At 38.3% G+C, this 20,958-nt stretch overlaps 1 protein-coding gene across 1 annotated transcript in view; it reads right to left on the reverse strand.

Moving 5' to 3' along the window:
- The window catches only part of MYOM1 (myomesin 1), a 131,320-nt gene that overhangs the window by 78,829 nt on the left and 31,533 nt on the right, over window positions 1–20,958 (reverse strand). The window contains exons 6-10 of the mRNA XM_063077233.1: window positions 15,111–15,203; window positions 13,224–13,312; window positions 13,051–13,113; window positions 9,316–9,480; window positions 5,635–5,796 (exon numbers count right to left, since the gene is read on the reverse strand). Of these exons, the coding sequence (XP_062933303.1) occupies window positions 5,635–5,796; window positions 9,316–9,480; window positions 13,051–13,113; window positions 13,224–13,312; window positions 15,111–15,203 (572 nt within the window). The remainder of the gene's footprint in view (window positions 1–5,634; window positions 5,797–9,315; window positions 9,481–13,050; window positions 13,114–13,223; window positions 13,313–15,110; window positions 15,204–20,958) is intronic.

Here is a 20,958-nt window from a genome sequence, read left to right on the forward strand (position 1 = left end):
TAACCTTTTAAGTGAGCATGATTAAGACAAGAGGTAGGGCCCCCGGGGGAGGGAGTCCACATGTGCCAATTCCTCCTTGCATTTGACCAACCCTTTTGTAAACAGTCTTAGTAGAAGGGGCTGAGACATGTGGGAGCCACTCATGCAATGGAAAACACCTACGTGATGGAATAAACACTTTCCTTTCCTATGATCTACACTTCTGTAATTCTTATGAGTTCCTAAGCCATTTGAGGACATGGCAGAAATATTTGTATACTTCTGAAATTCATAGGTTTGCATTACCTGTGAAGAGCTCAAGTCACTTGGGTTTTGGACACTGTTTCTGCCCCGTGAACCAGCAGGAAAGTGTCTCCAGGCAAATATCTCCTGCAGAAGTGTTATAGGAGAATGTAACTAATTCATCTTACAGAAGCTGAATGCAGACTCCCTCATGCCACACAACAGAAATGAGCATCTCGGTGCAGAAAAACTTCTTTCCTTCCAGGCTCTGAGAGCCTGGTCTAGGGCAGAGTGGTGCTGCCGATAGGGTAGTGCAGAGCTAGAATGGCGGTAGGGATGCTGAGGCAGAAGAGGCACAGCTAGAAAGCCACTTGGCCACCAGGGGGACAGCTGGCAACCTCTAGCCTTTTGCTATAACGTGACAACCAGCGAGCCCTGCACCAGTAGAGCGCAGTTCAGCTGGCTGAGTGTCCGTTGAATAGATGTACAACAGATGTACAACAGCAGGAATACACTGTCACGGAGCCTGGCAGACGGTGGGCATTCATGGGGTCATTTTTCAACATTTTTATAACATTGATTGGAATATGTCCCTCACAGGGCGAGCTTGATGGTCTTTCAAGTTACTAAGGCATTTATTCATTCATTTTTTCATTCAGTCAGCTAGTGCTCTTTAGGTGCTAAATACAAAAGTTAAAAAAAATAAGGATCATTCTTTCTCCCAAGAAGTTACAATACGTTAGTGGGGGGAACAAAATATACTTGGAATGCCAGGAGAACACCTGAGAAGCAACGTCACCTAGTGTTTGGCTTCCAGAAGCTGCCATCTGCAGTTCACAGTCCCCATTCAGTTGACATTAATCCTCATCTACACCACCGCTCTTCCCTTTCCCAACCCTCCAAATAGCCAAACTTTTTGTAGGTTGGATTAATTGGGTCAAAGATTAACCTGCTACTCTTTATATTTTGACCTCTGACACAGATAATTAAGAACTTTTTTCAAAATGTAAGTAACTCAATTGTTTATCTTTATTATAAAAGTAGTGCATACTTATAAAATATATGATTAAAAAATGTTGAAGTTCCTTTTAATTCCATAACTCAGAGATAACTACTACAAATATATTGGCCTAAATCTTTTTAGATTTTATCCTATATTTATAAACTCAAAAATGATTATTTTTTAAATAAAATGGGATTGTACTATATAGATTCACATAAATGTTTTTTTCTTGATATATTTTCATATCAATAAATACAGGTATACATCATTAGTTTTCACTGCTATGTAGACTTCCATTGTTTATAAGCAGGATTTATTATACTTTATTTTACAACTTAAATACTGGTGGATACCTAGACTTCTTCCAGTCTTCCCCAATACAAACATTTTTTCACCTTTGTCCACTTAAGTTTCTAGAACTGGAATTGTTAGAAATGCGTGTTTCCAATATATACTGACAACTCACCCTGAGAACAGTTGAACTAATTTACTCACCAGCCATGTACAGGAGAGTCTATTCCCCCATTCCTTTACCCCAGTGGATTTTTACAATCTTCTAATCTTTTCAATACGATGGATAAAAATGCTATCAAATTTCAATTTCCTTGATTTGATTACTAGTAAAATTTTTTCATACATTAATTTGCTATTTGCAATTCTTCTTTCATGACATTTCTATTCTACCCTTTATCGTTTTATCATTTCTATCTCTCAGTTTCTGTGCGTGTGTGTGAGAGAGAGAGAAAGAAAAGGAAAGAATATATAAAAGCCTAGAGGGCCGACCCGTGGCGCACTTGGGAGAGTGCGGCACTGGGAGCGCAGCAGTGCTCCCGCTGCGGGTTTGGATCCTATATAAGGATGGCCGGTGCGCTCACTGGCTGAGCGCGGTGTGGCCGGTCACAAAAGTGACAAAAAAAAAATAAAATAAAATAAAATAAAAGCCTAGAAAAATATGTAACAAAATGATAACATTGTATATCTCTGGATGATAGATTTAGGGATTGCTTTTCTCTTTTTTAAATTTTTTATTTATATTATCTATTTTTTCACAACGAACACGTATTATCTATGTAATAAAATCCTGGCCAAATGTGTACAGCTCTGCAATGTGTTTCTTTAGACATATGGAACTTTATACACTAATCATTCTGGTGTGGAAGCTATTTCCTAAGCAGCAAAAATGCCACTGTTCTAAAACAGTGCACTGAAATGGCCTCATGAAGCTCAAAAGATACAAAGTCACATAAAACATCATTTAAAACACTTTGGCAGTTTCTTAAAAAGTTTAACATATATTTATCCATTTGTACAAATTCCATCTGTAGGTGTGCATCCAAGAGAAATGAAAACATAGGCACATAAATATGAACACAATGTTCATAGCAGCTTCATTCATAACCAAGAGTGGAAACAATCCAACTGTCTATCAACTGGTGAATATATAGACAAAATGGGGCGTATCCATACGTTCGAATACTATTTAGCAATAAAGAGGAACAAGCTGCTAACATGTGTTACAACGTGAATGAACCTCAAAACACGGAAGTGAAACGAGTTAGGCATAAGTGATCATATTGCTAGAAATGTCCAGAAAGGCAAATCTATAGAGATGGAAGGTAAATTAGTAGTTGCCAAAAGCTCAACTAGAAGTAAGAGCAGGAAGCAGGCACAAGAAATCACTTTGAGGTAATGAAAATATTCCAAAAGTGGCCTGTGGGTGATGGTTGCACAACTTTATAAACCTAACATCAGTGAATCTTAATGTATGTAAATTATACCTCAATAAAGATGTTTTTAAAAACCTTAAATCATTTAAAATGAGCTTACACGTCAAATCTTTTTCTAAAACTTGTTAAATTCTAAACGTGATTGCTGAATTTATCTTTCCAATTTTGTCTTTTCCATTGATCTTTTAAATTTTCTCACATCAACATCTGATAAACTTTAGAATCTTTCAGTTCCCTTAGTTTGTGGATTTGAAAACTGGCTGAAGTATAAATTTCAAATCTCAACTCCTTCTTCCTGACTATAGTTAGTAATGTGAAGTCCGGCCTAAGGAGGCAGAGAGGCACAATTCTGGGTGTGGGTTCTCAGAAATGCTGTTGAGGAGGAACCATAGACTATGCCAGAGTTCCCAGAAAAAGTCCATAAAGGAAGCACCACGGCATGACGAACTTTTCCTGGAATAGCCGGAGGTGTTCTCTGGTTCAGGTGAAACATCGGAAAGCGGAGGCAAAGACTTGGCTTATTTAGTCCTCATCTAGCCAGGTTTATCCAGGTGATCTGGCTAACCAAACTTACTTGCTGATGAGCTCCCATGTGTCAGTTCTCACTGTGACTTACCCAGAAGGCTAACTCTCTTCCCTCAGCAATACTGACTTTTCCCAGGATGCTGTTCTGGAGAAGACAGCCTGAGACATTTGTCAGATGTTATTGATGTTCACGTATGTTTATCAGTTGCTGCTCCATAGCAGAATTCAATGATCATCTGTTATTGTTCAATACTGGTGTGATATAGACTGCTAACTGTCCACAGTATCCACTCTTCCTGATTCCTTTCAGAACCCCTGAGTGCTAGCAGGGAATGTGGCTGGGTACCCACAGACTAGACATACGAGCTTCCCTCACCATGAGGTGTGTGCATGTGCTAAGTGGTCACCAAGCAGAAGCAAAGTGTGCGCCCTGCCTCTGCCCCTCCACTTCCTTTCTTTTCCCTCCCATAGGCTGGAACGGGATCATGGGACAGCACCACTGGCACTGTGGAATAACAACACAGATGGGACCTGGGACACTGAATGACCACCCCCTACCTCTGGACTGATAGGCACAGGACAGAAATAAACTTTTTGCTGTTTCATTTCAGCAGTTCAGCCCATATGCTAATTAAAATCCTGGGTTAAGTGTCAGAAGACCTATAACCTAGTTCCACTTCTGCTTCTAACTAACCAAGGCTTTCGGTAAATCATTGTACTTTTTTGAGCTTTAGTTTCTGCATCTTAAAATTAGGGGGTTGGACTAGAATGGGAATTCTAACTTTTTTTGTGCCACAGACCCCTTCGTCAAACTAGTAAAGCCTAGAGGTCCCTTCTAAGAAAAATGCTTTTAAGTGCATAAAATAAAATACATGAGATTACAAAAGAAATCATTTTGGGGAGTCAATGTATCCCAGTTAAAGACACCTGGATGATTAAAGTTCCATTTTGATCAAATGCCTATGACTTGATGATTCTCTTTAGTGCATGAGAAATAAAAAATCAGTGAGTCTACCTGCATTGTTTATAGTTTTAATTTTCTGTATATTATAACATTTTGCCGTTTTAAAAGGCTTTCTGGCTGGGGCAGTCTCCCAAGGCTAGACAACTCTTAGAGATAGCCCAGCAGGGAGCATGCCTCTGATATGCAAACTAACCAACCTAAGAACCACACCTCCTTTATCTGACCCATATACCCCAGGAAGCAATATTCCTCTGCCTTTATTGCCCCAGGGCTAGGTACCAAGCAACTAGGGACCACATATATAATTTAAAGCTTGCTGAAATTATCACACTAGCCAGTCCAGAGCTGTTTACCTGTCCTGCCTTGCCTTTACTGCAGAAACTCCAGTAAAGATCAGGGTCTAAACTCTCCTCTTGCTCCTGCCCTTTCTGCCTCTTGACCCACTCTGGTGCTTTCCCATGTGCACCTGCATGGCATGGCCTGCCTCCTGTCTCTAGGAGCTGTGAGGATAATAAATTTTGTCTTTTTGAGCCTCTCCTCTGTCTCCTCTTGAGGCTGTACCTGACTGACCATCACATAAGAGAAAGTAGAAAACGTCCTGAAACTGTTTTAATTAACAGTTGAAATTAACTGTCTGAAACTGTTAATTGTCTTCCAAAGTGCTAGGATCCCATGCAGAAATAATATTCCACTTCTACATTCAAGACACCACTGAATACAGTTTGTCTTAAGAATTACGTTGTAGCACCTTGTTTCCTAGTTCATCAAAACTGCAGCTATAAAGAAAGGGCCTGGAATGAAATAATAAATTTGCTCCCTGAAATACCTATTAAAGAGTAAATCCAAAAATTACACATCCCTCTTTTGTAGCAGCTTCTGTAAACTGAGGTACTTTCTGTATCATTAGGACTTAGTATCTCCACTTGAACACCTACAGAGAACTGCACTAGTAGCTCAATGAAGATGAGCAAAGTCCTGATATTAGCAACCATAACATGGTCCAGTAACTGGGTAGCCTCAGGGATGGTGCCTTCAAGGTTCACCTTTTACACTAGGTCCAATTTTACGGGAAATTAATATTCCTATTGCAGGTAATCTGGAAGAATTTCCACCATTTCAAAAATATGTTTGGATAGATTGATTTGACATCAGTATTTTAAATACTGGGTGTTCTGCGTTTTGCTAGGTCTTACCTCGAACAAAGACATAAGCGCTATATTGCTCATAATATTCTCCCATTCGTACACGGATCGTATAGAGGCCTTCATCTTCTTTGTTGAGATGAGAAAATGTCAGTGTTGCCCGCTCTCCACTCCAATGTGTTTGCACCCATTTTGATGGAGAAACAGGTGCTCCTAGAAGTGCAAAGGAAAGTAAGCAAATTAACTTATTTTTTCCTCCATTACTCCCTTTTTCCCTCCTCTCCATTCCTCTCTCTTAGCCTTTTCTATATTGAAAACTATCTGACTATTAGAGGAAGTCTCTCGGACTTTGAGCCATTCTGCTATGTATATATCAGGAAAAATACTGGAACAGAAATGAGAAGACCAAGGCCAGATACATAATTTGCAGGGCTCAGTGAAAAATTAACTTGCAACTCCCCTTGTCCAAAAGCAGAAAAAAAAGTGCAGTTAAAGGTGCTAAAATTGAAGTCTTTTTTCTTTAAAAAATATTTTATTACTTATGAAATATAGTAAGGGTAATACAAATTGCAAAAATAAAAAATACTTTGTTGTAAAATAATAATACTTTACTGATGTGCTATTTTGACGGATAATAAGATATTTCTGGTTTGCTTTTCTGTAAATTTATTTATAAGGTCATTGAAATATATACTTTTAGCAACTTCACTTTAAATTATTATAATTGAAAGTCAGAGGAGGGGGGGTTAAGGAGAAATTTGGTAAAAGTCACAAAGAATAATTATGATTTGTAATAATGAATATGCTAATAATATTGGTTTGATCATTACGTATTGTACACAAATAATGATAGTCAACACTGTACCCCCAAAATATGTATAATCAATTATGCTTCAATAAAGAAGTTTTTAAATAATAAAAATTTTAAAAATCAATATATTTGAAAGCAATATCAGTCACTCTTTGCAAATGAAGGCTCACAAATGAATTTTGATAATTTTTTAGTTTGAGTGCGAAGGATCTTTCTGCTGATATAACTGTTACAGGAGCTGTTAAGAGTGTTATACAGGCTATATAATAACATTGGGTTAATTTTCTGATACTCTGTTTCAAAATATAACTTTAGTATTCTAAAACTGATTATTCATGATGAATAATTTTTCTAAAAAAATTTATCTCCAATCAGTTTTATATAAAGCTGAATTTAATTTTAAATGTAAATTTAGGCACAATTGCACTTTAATGTTTCTTGTCACGTCCTCTAACTTTAAACCAAAAATGACTTTGTCATATGTATATATAATTCAAAATGCTTGTTTGTGCATTCTATCACTGTATCTTTGATTACACCTAAAAATTAATTTTAAAACTGTCCTCCTCGTTTAGTAATTGGTTCATCCGAAGTTTCATATGAAAATCATGTTCTTTTGCATCAAATCCTACAATCTTTCAGTTAAATTTGTATTTCTAATTCTCAAAACCAGCGATTCTAAACTCTGAAGAATTCTAACAACGGCCTTATCTGCTTTATTGCAATGCTTTTATTTCGTAATATTTCGCTGACAAAGTTTACTGCCTGATCGCCAGTAGTTCCTGTGCTTGTGCTGTGGCCGGGGAGTTAATAATGCTGGTGCAGATCCCACAGAGATGAGTTCTGGAGTTGGACATGCCAGCTGGCTTCTTGCTGTGTGTTCCCCTGCGGCCTCCACGTGGAGCCCCTCCTCTCCTCTGGGGCCAGAGCCACATTACCACAACTGCCGCCGTTGCTAACGCCAATCTGGGTCCCGGTCCCGGTCCCAGCCATCACCTCGGAACCCCACGGTGCCCCAGACTGCCCAGGTGCTCCTGTGTGCGCCCACAGGCCAGGCCCGCTGCTTGGCTGCACGCCCACTGTGCGCGCGTCTGCACTGGCACATGGCACAACTCCTCTGGTCATGTGCACGCTCCATAGTCCCTTTGGGCTTCACGTATAACACACAAGTTCAAAGATGCCGTGATTGTGAATGAGAGACGTTGACAGCAGAGCATTAAACCAAGCCCGGGTCCCCTTCCAGGAGTGGTCCTATGAGACCGCACAGTCTGCATGCCCAGGAAGTCAGCCCTGCCAAGGACCCATTTCAGTCCCACCTTTTTCATTAACTAATTAGGCAACTTTCACTTAAACTCTTTACGCCTTAGGGTTTGATTGTTTTGCTTTGTTTTTTAAGAATGAAATGGAGTTTACAAGTAGCTTACAGGAAATACCACAAAGTATTATCATTAACTATTTTTTCTTTCATTTTTCTATATTTTTTCTGAAGTTTATATTATAAAATAATTAAACAGAAAAACTATATGATAACCTTACATTAGTAAGAGATTACATTACAGAGTAGCTAAATGTGTTCTGGGATTTTAAAGTTTTTAAGTGCTTTAAAATATGATCCATTCTTTAGATCCATTATTAGAAATAAACCCCGTGATGACTTTAAGAAAAATTAAAAGGGAAAATGGAGGGTCTCCAGGTCTGTTCGCTGCTCTCTCCATGACACATGGTCTATTAGCTAAAAGCCAGCACAGGACTTGCAGATAAATATATATGTACCTAGGGAGAAGTTCAATTTCTTTAATTTCAGTCCTTTTTTTCACTGCCTACGCATAATAGGATGCAGATAGATCAGAGAAAGTACAAATTTTCCTGTGAAGTTTTTCTTGTGTTATACCTAATGTTTTGCCCATACAAGAGGAACGCAAAGTGCTCAGAATTTAGAATAAAAACCACCAGGTCTTGAGATCTCACGTGGCTAGAATTTGGCTGTGTGATTTGGGGCAAATCCCTTATTCTTTCCAGACAGTTTCAGTGTCTTGTTCTATTGGATGAGATAATCTGATACAGTAACTCAGTATATTTGGATCTAAGATTTATTGTTATTTTAGAAATAACATTATTTCTTAAGTTCAATGCTTCAACTAATCAACTTGTTTTGATATCTTTTTTGTTCTGTTTCATTTCGTTTGGTCTGAAGCATTACCTAGACTTTAAATGGACTTTAACCGAAATAGAATTTAGAAGGGCAAATTAAATTCTTGTTTCTTTCCCACAACCAAGTATCATGACTCTAGGCCCTTTTGAAACAAAGTAAGGCTATACTGTGATTTAAAGCCAGAATCAGAGGAACTGACAGTGACAGGATCCTCTTCCTATTCTACCCTCCTCAGTTATAATATGACATAAAACAAAAGGATCGTTTTATCTACTTTTGTGTTGTTAAGGGACATCAGTGTAGCTCGCATATTTTATATATGGAATATACTTACCAGAAACTTATAATCATAAAGAGCTTTTAATACACTAGAACAAAAGGGTCGAGGCCTGAATTTTGTCTTAATTTATTCTGTTGTTTAATTAATAATATCAGAATTCTATTGTTTCATAGGTTATATATTTTTTTAAAGTTCCATATAGTTTCTATTGTATAAATGATGTCTATGAGAAAGAGTATTTTACCAAAAATTATTAACTTACAAAATAAATATACATTTAAAAAAAATTCTTTCCACATATTACTTGGTGATAAAGAAAATATCATCTCCACAAATATATTACGAAAGTGTTGCTACTTCGATATATACATATAAAAACTTTTAAATGTATAATGTCCTCTCTAACTTCCAGATTCTGCCAGCTCTGATAAACAGATCTGCAACCTCTGTGAGTAAGAACCTAAGTGAGAATTCATTACAAAGACTCACCATTTCTGTACCACTGGATCTCTGGCTGGAAATGTTTAATTTCAGGAGTGATAACTACACGGCAGCCTAGACTCATCGTCTCTCCCTCTCTCCCAAAAGACACATCAAACTTTTCATCAAAGTGGATCTCAAACTTGGATGCATAACCATAAGGGGTCACAGCAACTGGGTGCAACAAAAACAAGTATCAGTAATTAGTGTTTCTCTCATCAAAGAATCACTAGCATTTTAATAAGCACAGGCAGAAAGCAGTCACAACAAACAATGATCAAATGATTTGTTTGGGCAAAAATTAAATCCTCTATAAGAAGTATGTAAAATATATGCATACATCATTTGTATGGAAATTCTTCATTGGTCGTGTAAGCTAAATACTGGTTTTTATTATTGTAATGAGTAGAATTTAAAGGGTCAGATTAATGTCTTAAATGCAAATTAATACCACATTTGGCCTAGACTTAAATAGTTAGCTGAAATATATGTACTTTTTAATTTTAGATTTTTCATTTTAGATTTTTAACCTCTACTGCTTGTACTTTTGGGACAAAATAGACATATAAATTACTATAAAAATAGAGTTTTTCAGTAAGTTGCTTAAGTGTCCTTAATGATCTGAGTAAAAAAGAAAATGTCAATGGGAGAAAATAGAAAAGTTTAAGATATTGTAACTTTAAAAGAGATTATTCTCAGAAATATCTTATTTATAGATTGAGTAGATACCTGCATCATCAACTCTCCTAGGTTTTATTTTCTCTCTTCTCAAAGGAAAGAGCTTGGGAAAAAAGTGGCCATTTATTAATGGGTTATCACATGCCAGGCAGTTCACATTTCACATGTCATCTACTCCTTGTAACAGCTCCATGGCATAGATATTATTTTTTCCTCTCTTTCAGATGGGGAGATGGAAGTTCACAAAGGTAACACACACAGCTAATGCTAAGAGTTCACAGGTAGCATGTATGAAATGGAAATTCAAACTCACAGCTTCCCAAATCCAAAACTAAGGCCCTTTCTCTCTTCCATGACCTCTTAGCATTAACTTAAAAATGCAAGCTAACATTTATTGAGTTCGACTTTCTCCAAGTATTGTTGCAAGTATGCTCAATTATGCTCCATAATAACCTTACCGGGTAAGTACCATTATTATCTCTATTTTATAGAAGAGGAAACTGCTGCATAGGGGGCTAAATAACTGCCCACATTCACCGGCAGAGCCAGGTTTACCCTGGCAGGCTCATTTCAGAACCTGTGCTCCTGACGAATGCATTGTACTGCGTTGGGTTTGTGTGCTCAACCCATAACCATCATGAAATAACTTTTCTTTGAAGCACATCTCCCACCTGCCTCACTTCTATGTGATGATGCTCCACTAAGCCCAAAGAGAGAAACAACTTGATCAGATCTTGCACAGCACTGGGAGGCTGGGCTGATTCCAAAGCTGCTGTAGGGAGTACAGGTGAGGGTTATGAGGAGGGTCTGTAATGACCTGGAAGTTCCAGACCCAACTGGAAACACAAGTTGCCCACTCAGAAGCAGACTCTAACTTCTAGGTTCTCTTTATATCTGAGATTGGGCTGGACTGTCTGAGATAGCTTTGGGGTTCAGTAGGAAGCCACCCCAGCTTTAATAACCAGTAGACAAAACATGTTCCTTTGTTACTTCCTCAACCCTTTATCACATGCACTTTCCACCCTGGGAAAAATGGTTTAGGGTAGGGGCTGGCAAGTGTGTGGGCCAAATCTGGACTGCCTCTTGTTTAGTACTGTTAAGAATGGTTTTTAAATTTTTTAATAGTTAGAAAAAAAATCAAAAAAAGAACAACATTTTTTGACATGTGAAAAGTCATTGGAAATTCAAATTTCAGTGTTCATAAGTAAGTTTTTATTGGAACACAGACACGCTCATTTACCTACTGTTTATGGCTGCTTTCATTTTATAGTGGCAGAATTGAGCAGCTGTGGCAGAGACCATATGGCCCAGAAAACCTAAAATATTTACAACCTACTTCTTTACAGAAAATGTTTGCTGATCTCTTGTTTAAAAAAAATGGTTGAGGATTAGGAAGACCAGGTTACAAGTCCCTATTCCACCACTATGTGTGGTCTCGTTCCACTGACTTCTCTAAACTATTTCCTATCTGCATAGCACATATAAAAACATATCTAGTTCATAAGGCTTTGGGGAGCATTAAATGGATCAATGCATATTTAAAAAATGCCTTAGAATAGTGTCTGGCACAACTAATTAATAAATGTTAACTATTAGAGCAGAACCAAGGGCAGAGAGCTTTGTCTGTGATATTTACTAGCATATTCCAAGCACCTAAACCAGTACCTAGCACATAGCAGGTACTCAACAAAACTTAGTTGAATGCAAGAATATGAGCCCTCTGCTTCCCATTAATTCAGGGGTCAGTCAGACAACACTCTGTAAGGTTGAACAGTAAGAGAAGTAAACTTGAGCTGGTCTTTCAGAACGTGGCTTACCAAGAAGAGGGATGATTATATGGCTGTGGGAGTGAGAGGATAAATTCAGAGGACTGTGAAGTGTTAACTAGGCAGGTCTTGGGGACATTGGGAGATAAGTCATAGTTTCAGAATTTCCAACTATCCTATTTCAGTCTAAATCAAGTGGCTGGAGAAGGACATGATTTGAGGCGTGCTCCTCTGTCCCTTCCACCCGGTCATCCCCTCCTGCCCATGGAGTTGATACCACTGATTACAATTGGGAACGTTAGAGTTAGGAGCCAGTCCATGAAGCAAATGGAGTAGGTCATCTACAGATATCAAGCCAAACAGGAAAAAAACTGACCCATGAGAAATCATCTGCATCAATCATTTTCAAAAGCACCATTTACTTTTTAATGTTTGGAAAATAAATTAGGGCTTGAATACCAGTCCGACAGTTGTAAGCATATAATTATTTCAACAACCATAAAGGTTATACTTTTATTGCTTTCCAGGAAAAAAAGTTCTGATATAGATGAAACGATTGAAGTTCACTAATTCACAAATTATCACTAACCAGAATATTTTAATAGTTTATTATTTATCCATATTTAGACTTCACTTTAAGTTGCACTATATAAATTAATATATTTATTTATTCACTCATTATCAAATACTTACTCTGTATCAGGCATTGGGGTTTAGAGATAAAAGGTCCAGACTTGCCTTCAGTGGCTTGTGGACCAGTGGGAGAGACCAACACGTAAGTTAACAGTGTCCTGTGTCAGAGATGACCTGCTGAGGGGCTGTGGCCTCATCGGGGACACTTAACACTGACTGCGCTGGGCACAGGGGAAGAGGTGGGGTTCAGACATGATTTATGAAGGAGTGATACTGACCTGGATATTTAAGGATAAATAAGAGTGCTTTGACAGAGTCTAGACTCATGTGTGTGTATTTGTGTGTGTGTGTTTGGTTAAATCACTCTGCCCAAGTTTGAATAATGATCTTTCTCAGTTCAACACAGAAAGACTTAAAAGCATTTGCCATTTTTAGCCCATCACATCTGGACATTTGTAAAACCAGAAAAAAGCAATTAGATTCAGAAAGAGAATAGTAACTACAGAATCTAAAAAAATAAAACTTAGTACAAATACCTAGTATATCCATCATAGTATATACTATAATACATTATACATAGTATGCATTTATACCAGCATTATAGAATAGCTTATTATGCTGTATTTTACATAGAGATGGCATTTAGCAAATATATTTTTAAACTTACAGCTGAGGGGCAAGGTGGAAGCTCCAGCATGGAAGCGAGTCTCATCAAACTCTCCCTTATATCCTAGAAAAGAAAACAGAAATGCATGTGAAGTGCTTTGTGATTGATTGATTAATTTTTTAGCAATGAGAAGAAAAAAAAAATCTTGAATAAAATAAATCCAGCAAACCTACTTTTTACCACGATGGAAGCATATGCCGAAAGCTCTCCTTTAACATTCATTGCTGAGACCCGGTACTGAGCTGTATCTTCAAAATCACATCTGAAAGAATATTTGGAAATGAATGGCCACCATAGTGACACTCCTTGTAATCACTGGCTATTCTATCAGGAAACTTTGATAACACAGTGCACTGCAAATTAGTGACTAACATATGGCTCTTTGGGACTCCTGATGAAGCTACTGTCTCTGATCTAGCTACCTGGTGGGATTTTAGTCTAAGTGACCTACTACAGTTCATGCCAGCAGCACAGGGTGGGAGGAGAACACCTATAATCCACTGTGACCCTAACCTGGATTCATTCAAAATGTAAAAAACAAAACAAAACACTAAAAGGAAGTCGACAAAGTGCTAAGCACATAAATTACAGAGTGAGCAACATTATGATAAACTTGTCTAACGTTGTATTGGGAGGAGAAAATGTCCAGCCACGTAGCAGGTAACTAGGTAACTACCTGGAGGCACACTAGAGGGCGTGGCCTACTTGCTGTCCACCCTTCAGTGGTGGGTTTCAGCTTGGGGGCAACAGGGGGACAGGGACGAGAAAGAAGCAGCCCTTCCTTATAGATTCTTACAGCCTCCCTGAGCCAGGTTGGTCTTATGTGTGGTTCTGTGCTCCAGGTTCATAGCACAAGTTAAGTTATTTACAGTTCAACTCTACTAAAGTTCAAGCCACATTTGGAGTTTCAGCACACAGCACAAGAAGTGACTTTTGGACGTTCTTCTGTGTTATAAGACAGAAATGGAAATGTCTTATAAAAATGCAATTAGGGAAAGAATGATCTCACAGAGAGATGAACAAGCTAAGATTTCACATCAAGTTGTTTTGTGTTTTATCACTACCAGTTCCCTGTGTTCCTTGTCATTCCTCAGGGTTTAGTTCCATTTGTATAAACTCATTTCTTGTTGAAAATTTACAGACATCAATAGATTTTGAAAGCAACTGCATAGTACACCACCGCCTCAGTGGAACCACCGTCTGGCAGAACTGATGTGATTTTAGGTCAGGGACAGTGCTTGGCGACCGCTGCAGGGCCCCAGGGCTCCGACTGAAGCCCAGCATCACTTGGACCAACTCCTTTGAGAGCAGAGAAGGCTATAAATCTCTTGAGAATGGAATGATGCAAATTTCACTTTGACATTTCACTACACTGTGGTTTTACCTAAACTGAAAATGGTGGGAGCTTGGTTAGCTTTTTCATCCACATAACTAGGTTTGGATTTCAAAATCATCTGGGGAGACACAATAAACCTTTGAGAACTTAGAATTTTTGATGTGAGTCCCATTTTCAAATTTTGCTTTGGATTTGACTTTACTCAAAAGCATCCCAATGTCCAGCCACATACACAGACTGACAGATTGCACACTCTCCCATAGTTCCTGGTAGCTGAAGGAAAGAACAATTTCTCCAAGTCCAGCCTGCTTGCAATGCCACCCACCCTGATCTCCACAGCCTTTATTTATTAAAAGCAAAAGAGTATGATGATGATATTGATTTGGAACTATGAAAGGATTACTGAATACAAGCAGCTATTCATGCAACCTATGTTCTTACTGATGTCTAAGTATATAAAAGGATAAATAAAAAGATACAAATTAATTTTTTCTCATCATTTTTGACTAAATTCAAATATAAAATCACTTTGGGAGGCAGTGTGGGCATGGAAAGGATTCGTCATGCCTATCACTTTTAGGTGTGCACCAGAGAAGAAATGTGCATAAAAGTCCCTCATTGTGACCATGCTGCACTGGGACAAAGCGGGAGAGTGGCATGGAGTGGTGAGGCACCTCCCCAAGCAATTGTCTGACCACACACAGGGACACTGATGTTCTCTTACGCATTAATCTCCAGAGTGTGCATTCCATAGCGACTTTCAATAATATACTTTCCAGGATTTGCATGAACATTTATTGGCACCTGGTTTTTATACCTATAAGATAATAGAAACAAAATTAAATTAAAATGTAAATAACTTCATGATTAAACAAACACACATAAAATTATTGTTCTTGCAGGAACACCTTCTGTAAACTCAGCACTGAGGGTAGCAGCAGCATCTACTCAATAAATGCAAATTACATTAGCTTAAATAAAATGCACTAGCAACACAATAAAACTTCTTGACCAAGTGCTTTCCCTTCTTCTGTAAAATTTACATGAAAAAGTAGACCATTCACGACAACATGGATGAATTTCATGTACAATGTTAGTGAAAAAAGCCTGTTACAAAAGACTGCATCATATAATAATTGTTTTTATATAGAGTACAAAAACAGAATGATGAGTTAATGCTGCTAAAAGTCAAGATAGTGATTTCTCAAGGTCATAAAGGAGGCTTCTACAGTGCTGATAATGTTTGGTTTCTTGATTTGGATGCTAGTTACATGGGTATGTGTAATCTATGAAAATTCACCAAAGCTCTACGTTTGTATATAATATGCACTTTTCTATGTGTATATTATGCTTCTATAAAAAAGCTAAAAAAAAAAAAAAAAGTTGACCATTGTTGACATAACAGAGAGGAAGGCTTTGTGTAGGGGGTTTTATTGTTGGCTGTTTGTATAGGATGAAAGCAAAACATTCTTTCTGCTAACATTCTTGTAGGTTGAAAGCAATGTCATTGCATTGAAGGATTATTAAAGTGTTTTATTCTGTCATAAGCAAACGAGGCTCTTAACTTGGAAGAACTTACAAATCATGAAAGGAAACGTCTGACAAATACAAGCTAAAAGCCTCCCCTTTTCTTTTTCTTTTTAAAAATTATTTTATTATTATTATTATTTTTTGACGAGTAAGGGGATTGCAACCCTTGGCACGGTGTGGTCTGCGCCATGCTAAGCCAGTGAGCACACTGGCCATCCCTATATAGGATCCGAACCTGCGGCCTCCGTGCTATGAGCGCCACACTCTCCCAAGTGAGCCACAGGGCTGGTCCAAAGCCTCCCCTTTTCTGACTGTTCCATCTCTGGTTAAGCCTCTCAGCCCACAGAGGGTGGGCTGCACAAAGGGGCCTCTCCCTGAGACACTATCTTCCAGATCTGGTCTGTAAGTGGTGCATGGGATTCTTCACCACATCCTCATGTTTTCAGCAGATAGTAGCTGTTGTGCCAGAGTAGGCCTCTCCATTTTCTGACCCCAAAAAGGAACTGGGTTTCACTTGTTTCCCTTTCAGACACACTACTTAGTGTGCACAGATAACATAAACAACACTAATAACCACAATGGACACAGAGAATTTACTGTGGGCCAGGCAATGTCCTAAGTGCTTAATGTACACATATATATGAGGTAGTGCTCCTTTTAACCTCATTTTCCAGAAGAGGAAACCAAGGCATGGAGCCGTTAAGGAATTTTCCCAGGCCACCTGGGCAGGAACAGCAGAGCTGGGATTTGAATCCAGGCAGTCTGGCTCCCGACTTTCCAACTGTTCTCTATTTAGCTGCATTTCTTTACTTCAGACTTTTGGAAATGACTACAAGGAGGTTTGGGAGCAGGGAAAGTGATGGAAAAGGAGAGAAAGAAGGAATATCAGTCAGTTCCTTTCTTTTCCCCAACACTCTCTCTCTTACACAGACACACACCTCATGTCACTAAAGCACATTTTTCATTTTCTACACTTTTTTTTTTTTAATGAATCACTCTCCTCCACCCAGCAAAAGCCCAACTCATCCTTCAAGATTCAGGTCAATGGCACTTCTTCAATAAACTCCTCTCTTAAATCCCACCAATATGAATTATTCTTACCTCTCTGCATCAGGGTTACTTGGTCCGAATTGCTAAATATAACATTTATCCAAATTGTGGTTGAATATGTGTCTCTTCTACTAAGTTGCCAGTTCCTTGAAGGTGGGGATTGTGTCTGATGCATATTTACTTCTATTCCTACTTTTGAGGAAGTGTGAGCCATGAGTGAATGTTAGGCACTCAGTGTTGGTTAAATTGGATTGGACAGAATTATCATGTAATGCAATAGACTAATTGTAGCTTTATAATTTTTTTGCTAAGGGAATGGAGTTCTGACAAACATATACCTCATAATATGGATGATTTTAAATAAGTGTACATGGAGAAAGTAAGCTGAGGCTCTCTGAGTGTTTGGTCCATCAGATGCGAAATGAAGAGGTTGGACTAGCTCAACAATTGCAGCTGCTTGGCAGGTGTAGCAGCATAACCTTCTCTCCCACCCACAGAAGGCATTGCTAGTTGATGCAATGCTGTTTCCTGCCAGCCCAAGAGTGGCCTCAGACAGCTGTCTCAACATAGGGCTCTAAGCAGAGAAGAAGAGCTCTATTTGATCAGAGATGGCCCATGAAAAGAAATCTACTGGCCACTCCTGATTATGAACATTTCCTGTATTGATGAATGACAAGGTAGTAAATGTTAATCAGCAAGTTCTTCTGATTAAGTTGGCTGAGGTAATTTTGCACTTCCTCTTAGCATAAGAAGAGCAATATGATACTAAATGCTGTGGCATGTGCTGCTTGAGTGACACTCAGTTTGGCCTCTGATCAAAAATGTTGTTCATATCTCTATAAAGTTTGTGTTGAAAAAAAGTATATTGCAGCTCCCACAGTTGCTTCAGCCTCCTTGCCTTCCAGTACTGTATGACTTAGCACCTTAATGCTTTTTCCCCAACTAAACACTCATGACTTTTCTATTATGACCACCTGGCAAAGGAAATTTGTTTAAAATACACACACACAACACACAACACTTTGTGGAGCTTCCAGTCTTTCTTCTAGAATTCCAATGTCAGTGTGAGAAACTCCTGTTTTAAAGCAGTGGATAAGGATTAAGTCAGAAAGCAATCTAATTCTATTTTCCAAGGAATTTCACTAGTGCATTCAGGTTTGGAGTCGCTTGAGATAAGCTGTCTTCAGTATTAAGTCAGGGAAAAAAATAAGAATTTTTGGCCTGCTCTGTACACATTTCATAGCTTGTTATTTCTGGAAAGTGAGATTTCAAACTGAACCAGTCATCAGCTAAATTTGGAGAGTAATCTACACCCAGGGATTATTTGTCAAAAGGGTTCTTAAATCCTTGCGAATATTCAGATGTACACCATTTCCCTTATCATTTTCATGTAGAGTCTATAAACTATTATTAGTTAATGAGCTTTGAGTATAATATATTTTTGGAATAACACTCTGTCACTCAGTGCCTTTTACTCATGTGTGTAAAACATACACTAATTCTCCCATATAAATGTTAGTTTGATAATATGGGATACAGTAAAATTTCCTGGGTAGCATAAAGTATGGTCTAGCAAAATAGCTTAGCAAAATGGCTTCACATTTTTTAAATGAACAAATAACACAATGCCAAATGATCTTCAACATGTTGAATCTCATCACAATTGGGATTGCTGCTTAGAATCCAATCTTCTGTTTTGAATAAATGACTATATACCCGCTTTAAAAACCAATGATCTAAGAGAAAGAGATCTATCTCATTTTTTGGAATTAAATAAATAAGAAAAATCTAAAATAAAATGTCAAACCCTGATGTTGAAAAACAATTATATGTTGTAAATAATTTTTGTTTACTACATTATTTTTATTTTTTTATTTTGTGTGGCTGGCGAAGAGAAGGATCCGAACCCATGACCTTGGTGTACAAGGCTGTGCTCTAACCAACTGAGCTAACTGGCCAGCCAACTATTTTAAATATACACTGTTTTCCTATAATAATATGGCAATAACTGCTAAATTTAAATATATGGTGAATAACTCTAATCTTGTAAACAAACAATGCATATAATTCCACTATGCAATTTACAAATTCATGTAATTTACAAAATAGCAGAGTTTTCCAAATCTCCAGACTCTTCCTAAGATACATTTTTATTCTATTTTATTCCCAGGTTTTGAATTATTAGAATGCTTAATGACAATTTTTTTTAAGCGTCTGACAATGACTTTAAGGCTGAAGTGAAGAACTCCAAACATATATTTTAAACGTCTTGTTTGAGGATCTAGGTCAGTATCGAACATATAGATCTGAAATCATAGGTGTTGAGTGAGTGAGTGAATGACTACTACTCACTAATACCAACACATTGTTCCTGTGAGTTTTCCTGCTTCTCCCTGCAGGTTACAATCCAGATTTCCATTGACAAATTTGATCTGGACTTCAGGCTGGGAATCCAATTAAATCAGGCTCTTTTAAAAAGTGTAAAATTTACACAATTTTCTCCTTTTTTAAAAGAGAACTTTTTTCTTCTCCCCTATTTCATATAATTAAAAAAACTTGTCTAAGGGGGCTGGCCAGTTAGCTCAGTTGGTTAGAGCATGGTGCAGATAACACCAAGGTCTAGGGTTGAATCCCTGTACAGGCCAGCCACCCAAAAAAAAAAAAAAAATTGACCAGGTAATACACTCATATGGTCCAAGAACCAGAAGGCACAAAGGGTGCAGCAAACAGTCTTCCTCTTGGTACCTGTCCCTCCTACCAGGCTCCTCCCTCAGAGTCAATTGCTCTTAGGTTTTTACATATCCTTCCAGAATTTCATTATGCAAATAAAACAAATACAAACATAAATTCTTTTTTTCTCCCCTTTTAAACAAATAGACTATTACACTAGTTATTACATAAATACAGCCCATTACATTTAAACACTTTGTTTTTTCCCCTACATATGTATTTTTCCTTCTGTGTTGACAACGTCCCCCTCCAGGATGGTCAGCTTCACAATGATGCTGCAGCAGCATCCTCTGCAACGAACTTTTCTACTGAACCCAGTGCATGAATAGGCTTCCTTCTGCCTCAAAGTGAGTTGGGAACAGGATGGTGCTCTACAGCCATCTGCACCTGGCCTTGATGAATAACGTGTGCTCTTGTCTAGGTTCTACTTCAATAGCTTTGTTCAGTAAGGTGGGACTGGCAGAAGAGCAGCTGCTGCGTGTTCATATCATTTGTTAGATCTCAGAGACTCCCATGACCTAAAGATGTCCAGGAGAAACTTGGAGGCCCATCCTCTTTGTAAAGGGTTCTGAGGGAGCCAGACCCTAATACATGTGCCTTTGAAAGACATGGTTAAGGATATGATTGCACAAGGCATCATCACAAACTTATTCCCTCAATTTACTTCCTCCTTTCGGGAAGGGCATTTCCATCATTTCTTTCACACTTACCCTCAGTGTCAGGCCCAGGAAGCTGCATCTGGGTACCAAAAAGGCACAAATGCCAGCAAAGTAATCACAAACCACCTTGGTTCTTGCCTGGGTTGTGGGTTCCCTGCTCTTTGTGGAGAAGGATGCGTACTGAAGATGCCTGCTGTTCCAGCATTGTGAAGTAAATCAGAGCTCCAGCTCTAATTGATGATTTTTTAAAAAGGTAACATGCCCAGGAAGGTAAACTAATCCCACACCGAAGTCTACTCCCAGAGGTGGATTTACCTTGAAGTAAATGAAGCTTAAGTTTCAGGGTCCCGCACCAGCAGGAGCCTCGGCATGTCTTATGCCTAATTTATACTACGAACTATATATTCTTTTCTGTGAAGCGTGTCCCCCACCCAACCCACCCCTGTCCAAATTGTATAAGCTTCATGCCCCACAAAACCTGGAGCTAACCCTATTTGCTGCCAAAGCCAATTGTCACTTAACTGCTAGCTGATTATCCAAATTTCACGTTTACCCAGGGGCAAATCTCGTTCTCTGAAGTGTATAGTTAACCATTTTCTTAGT

This window comes from Cynocephalus volans, chromosome 13 (assembly GCF_027409185.1).
Source record: "Cynocephalus volans isolate mCynVol1 chromosome 13, mCynVol1.pri, whole genome shotgun sequence".
Classification (NCBI taxonomy): Eukaryota; Metazoa; Chordata; class Mammalia; order Dermoptera; family Cynocephalidae; genus Cynocephalus; species Cynocephalus volans.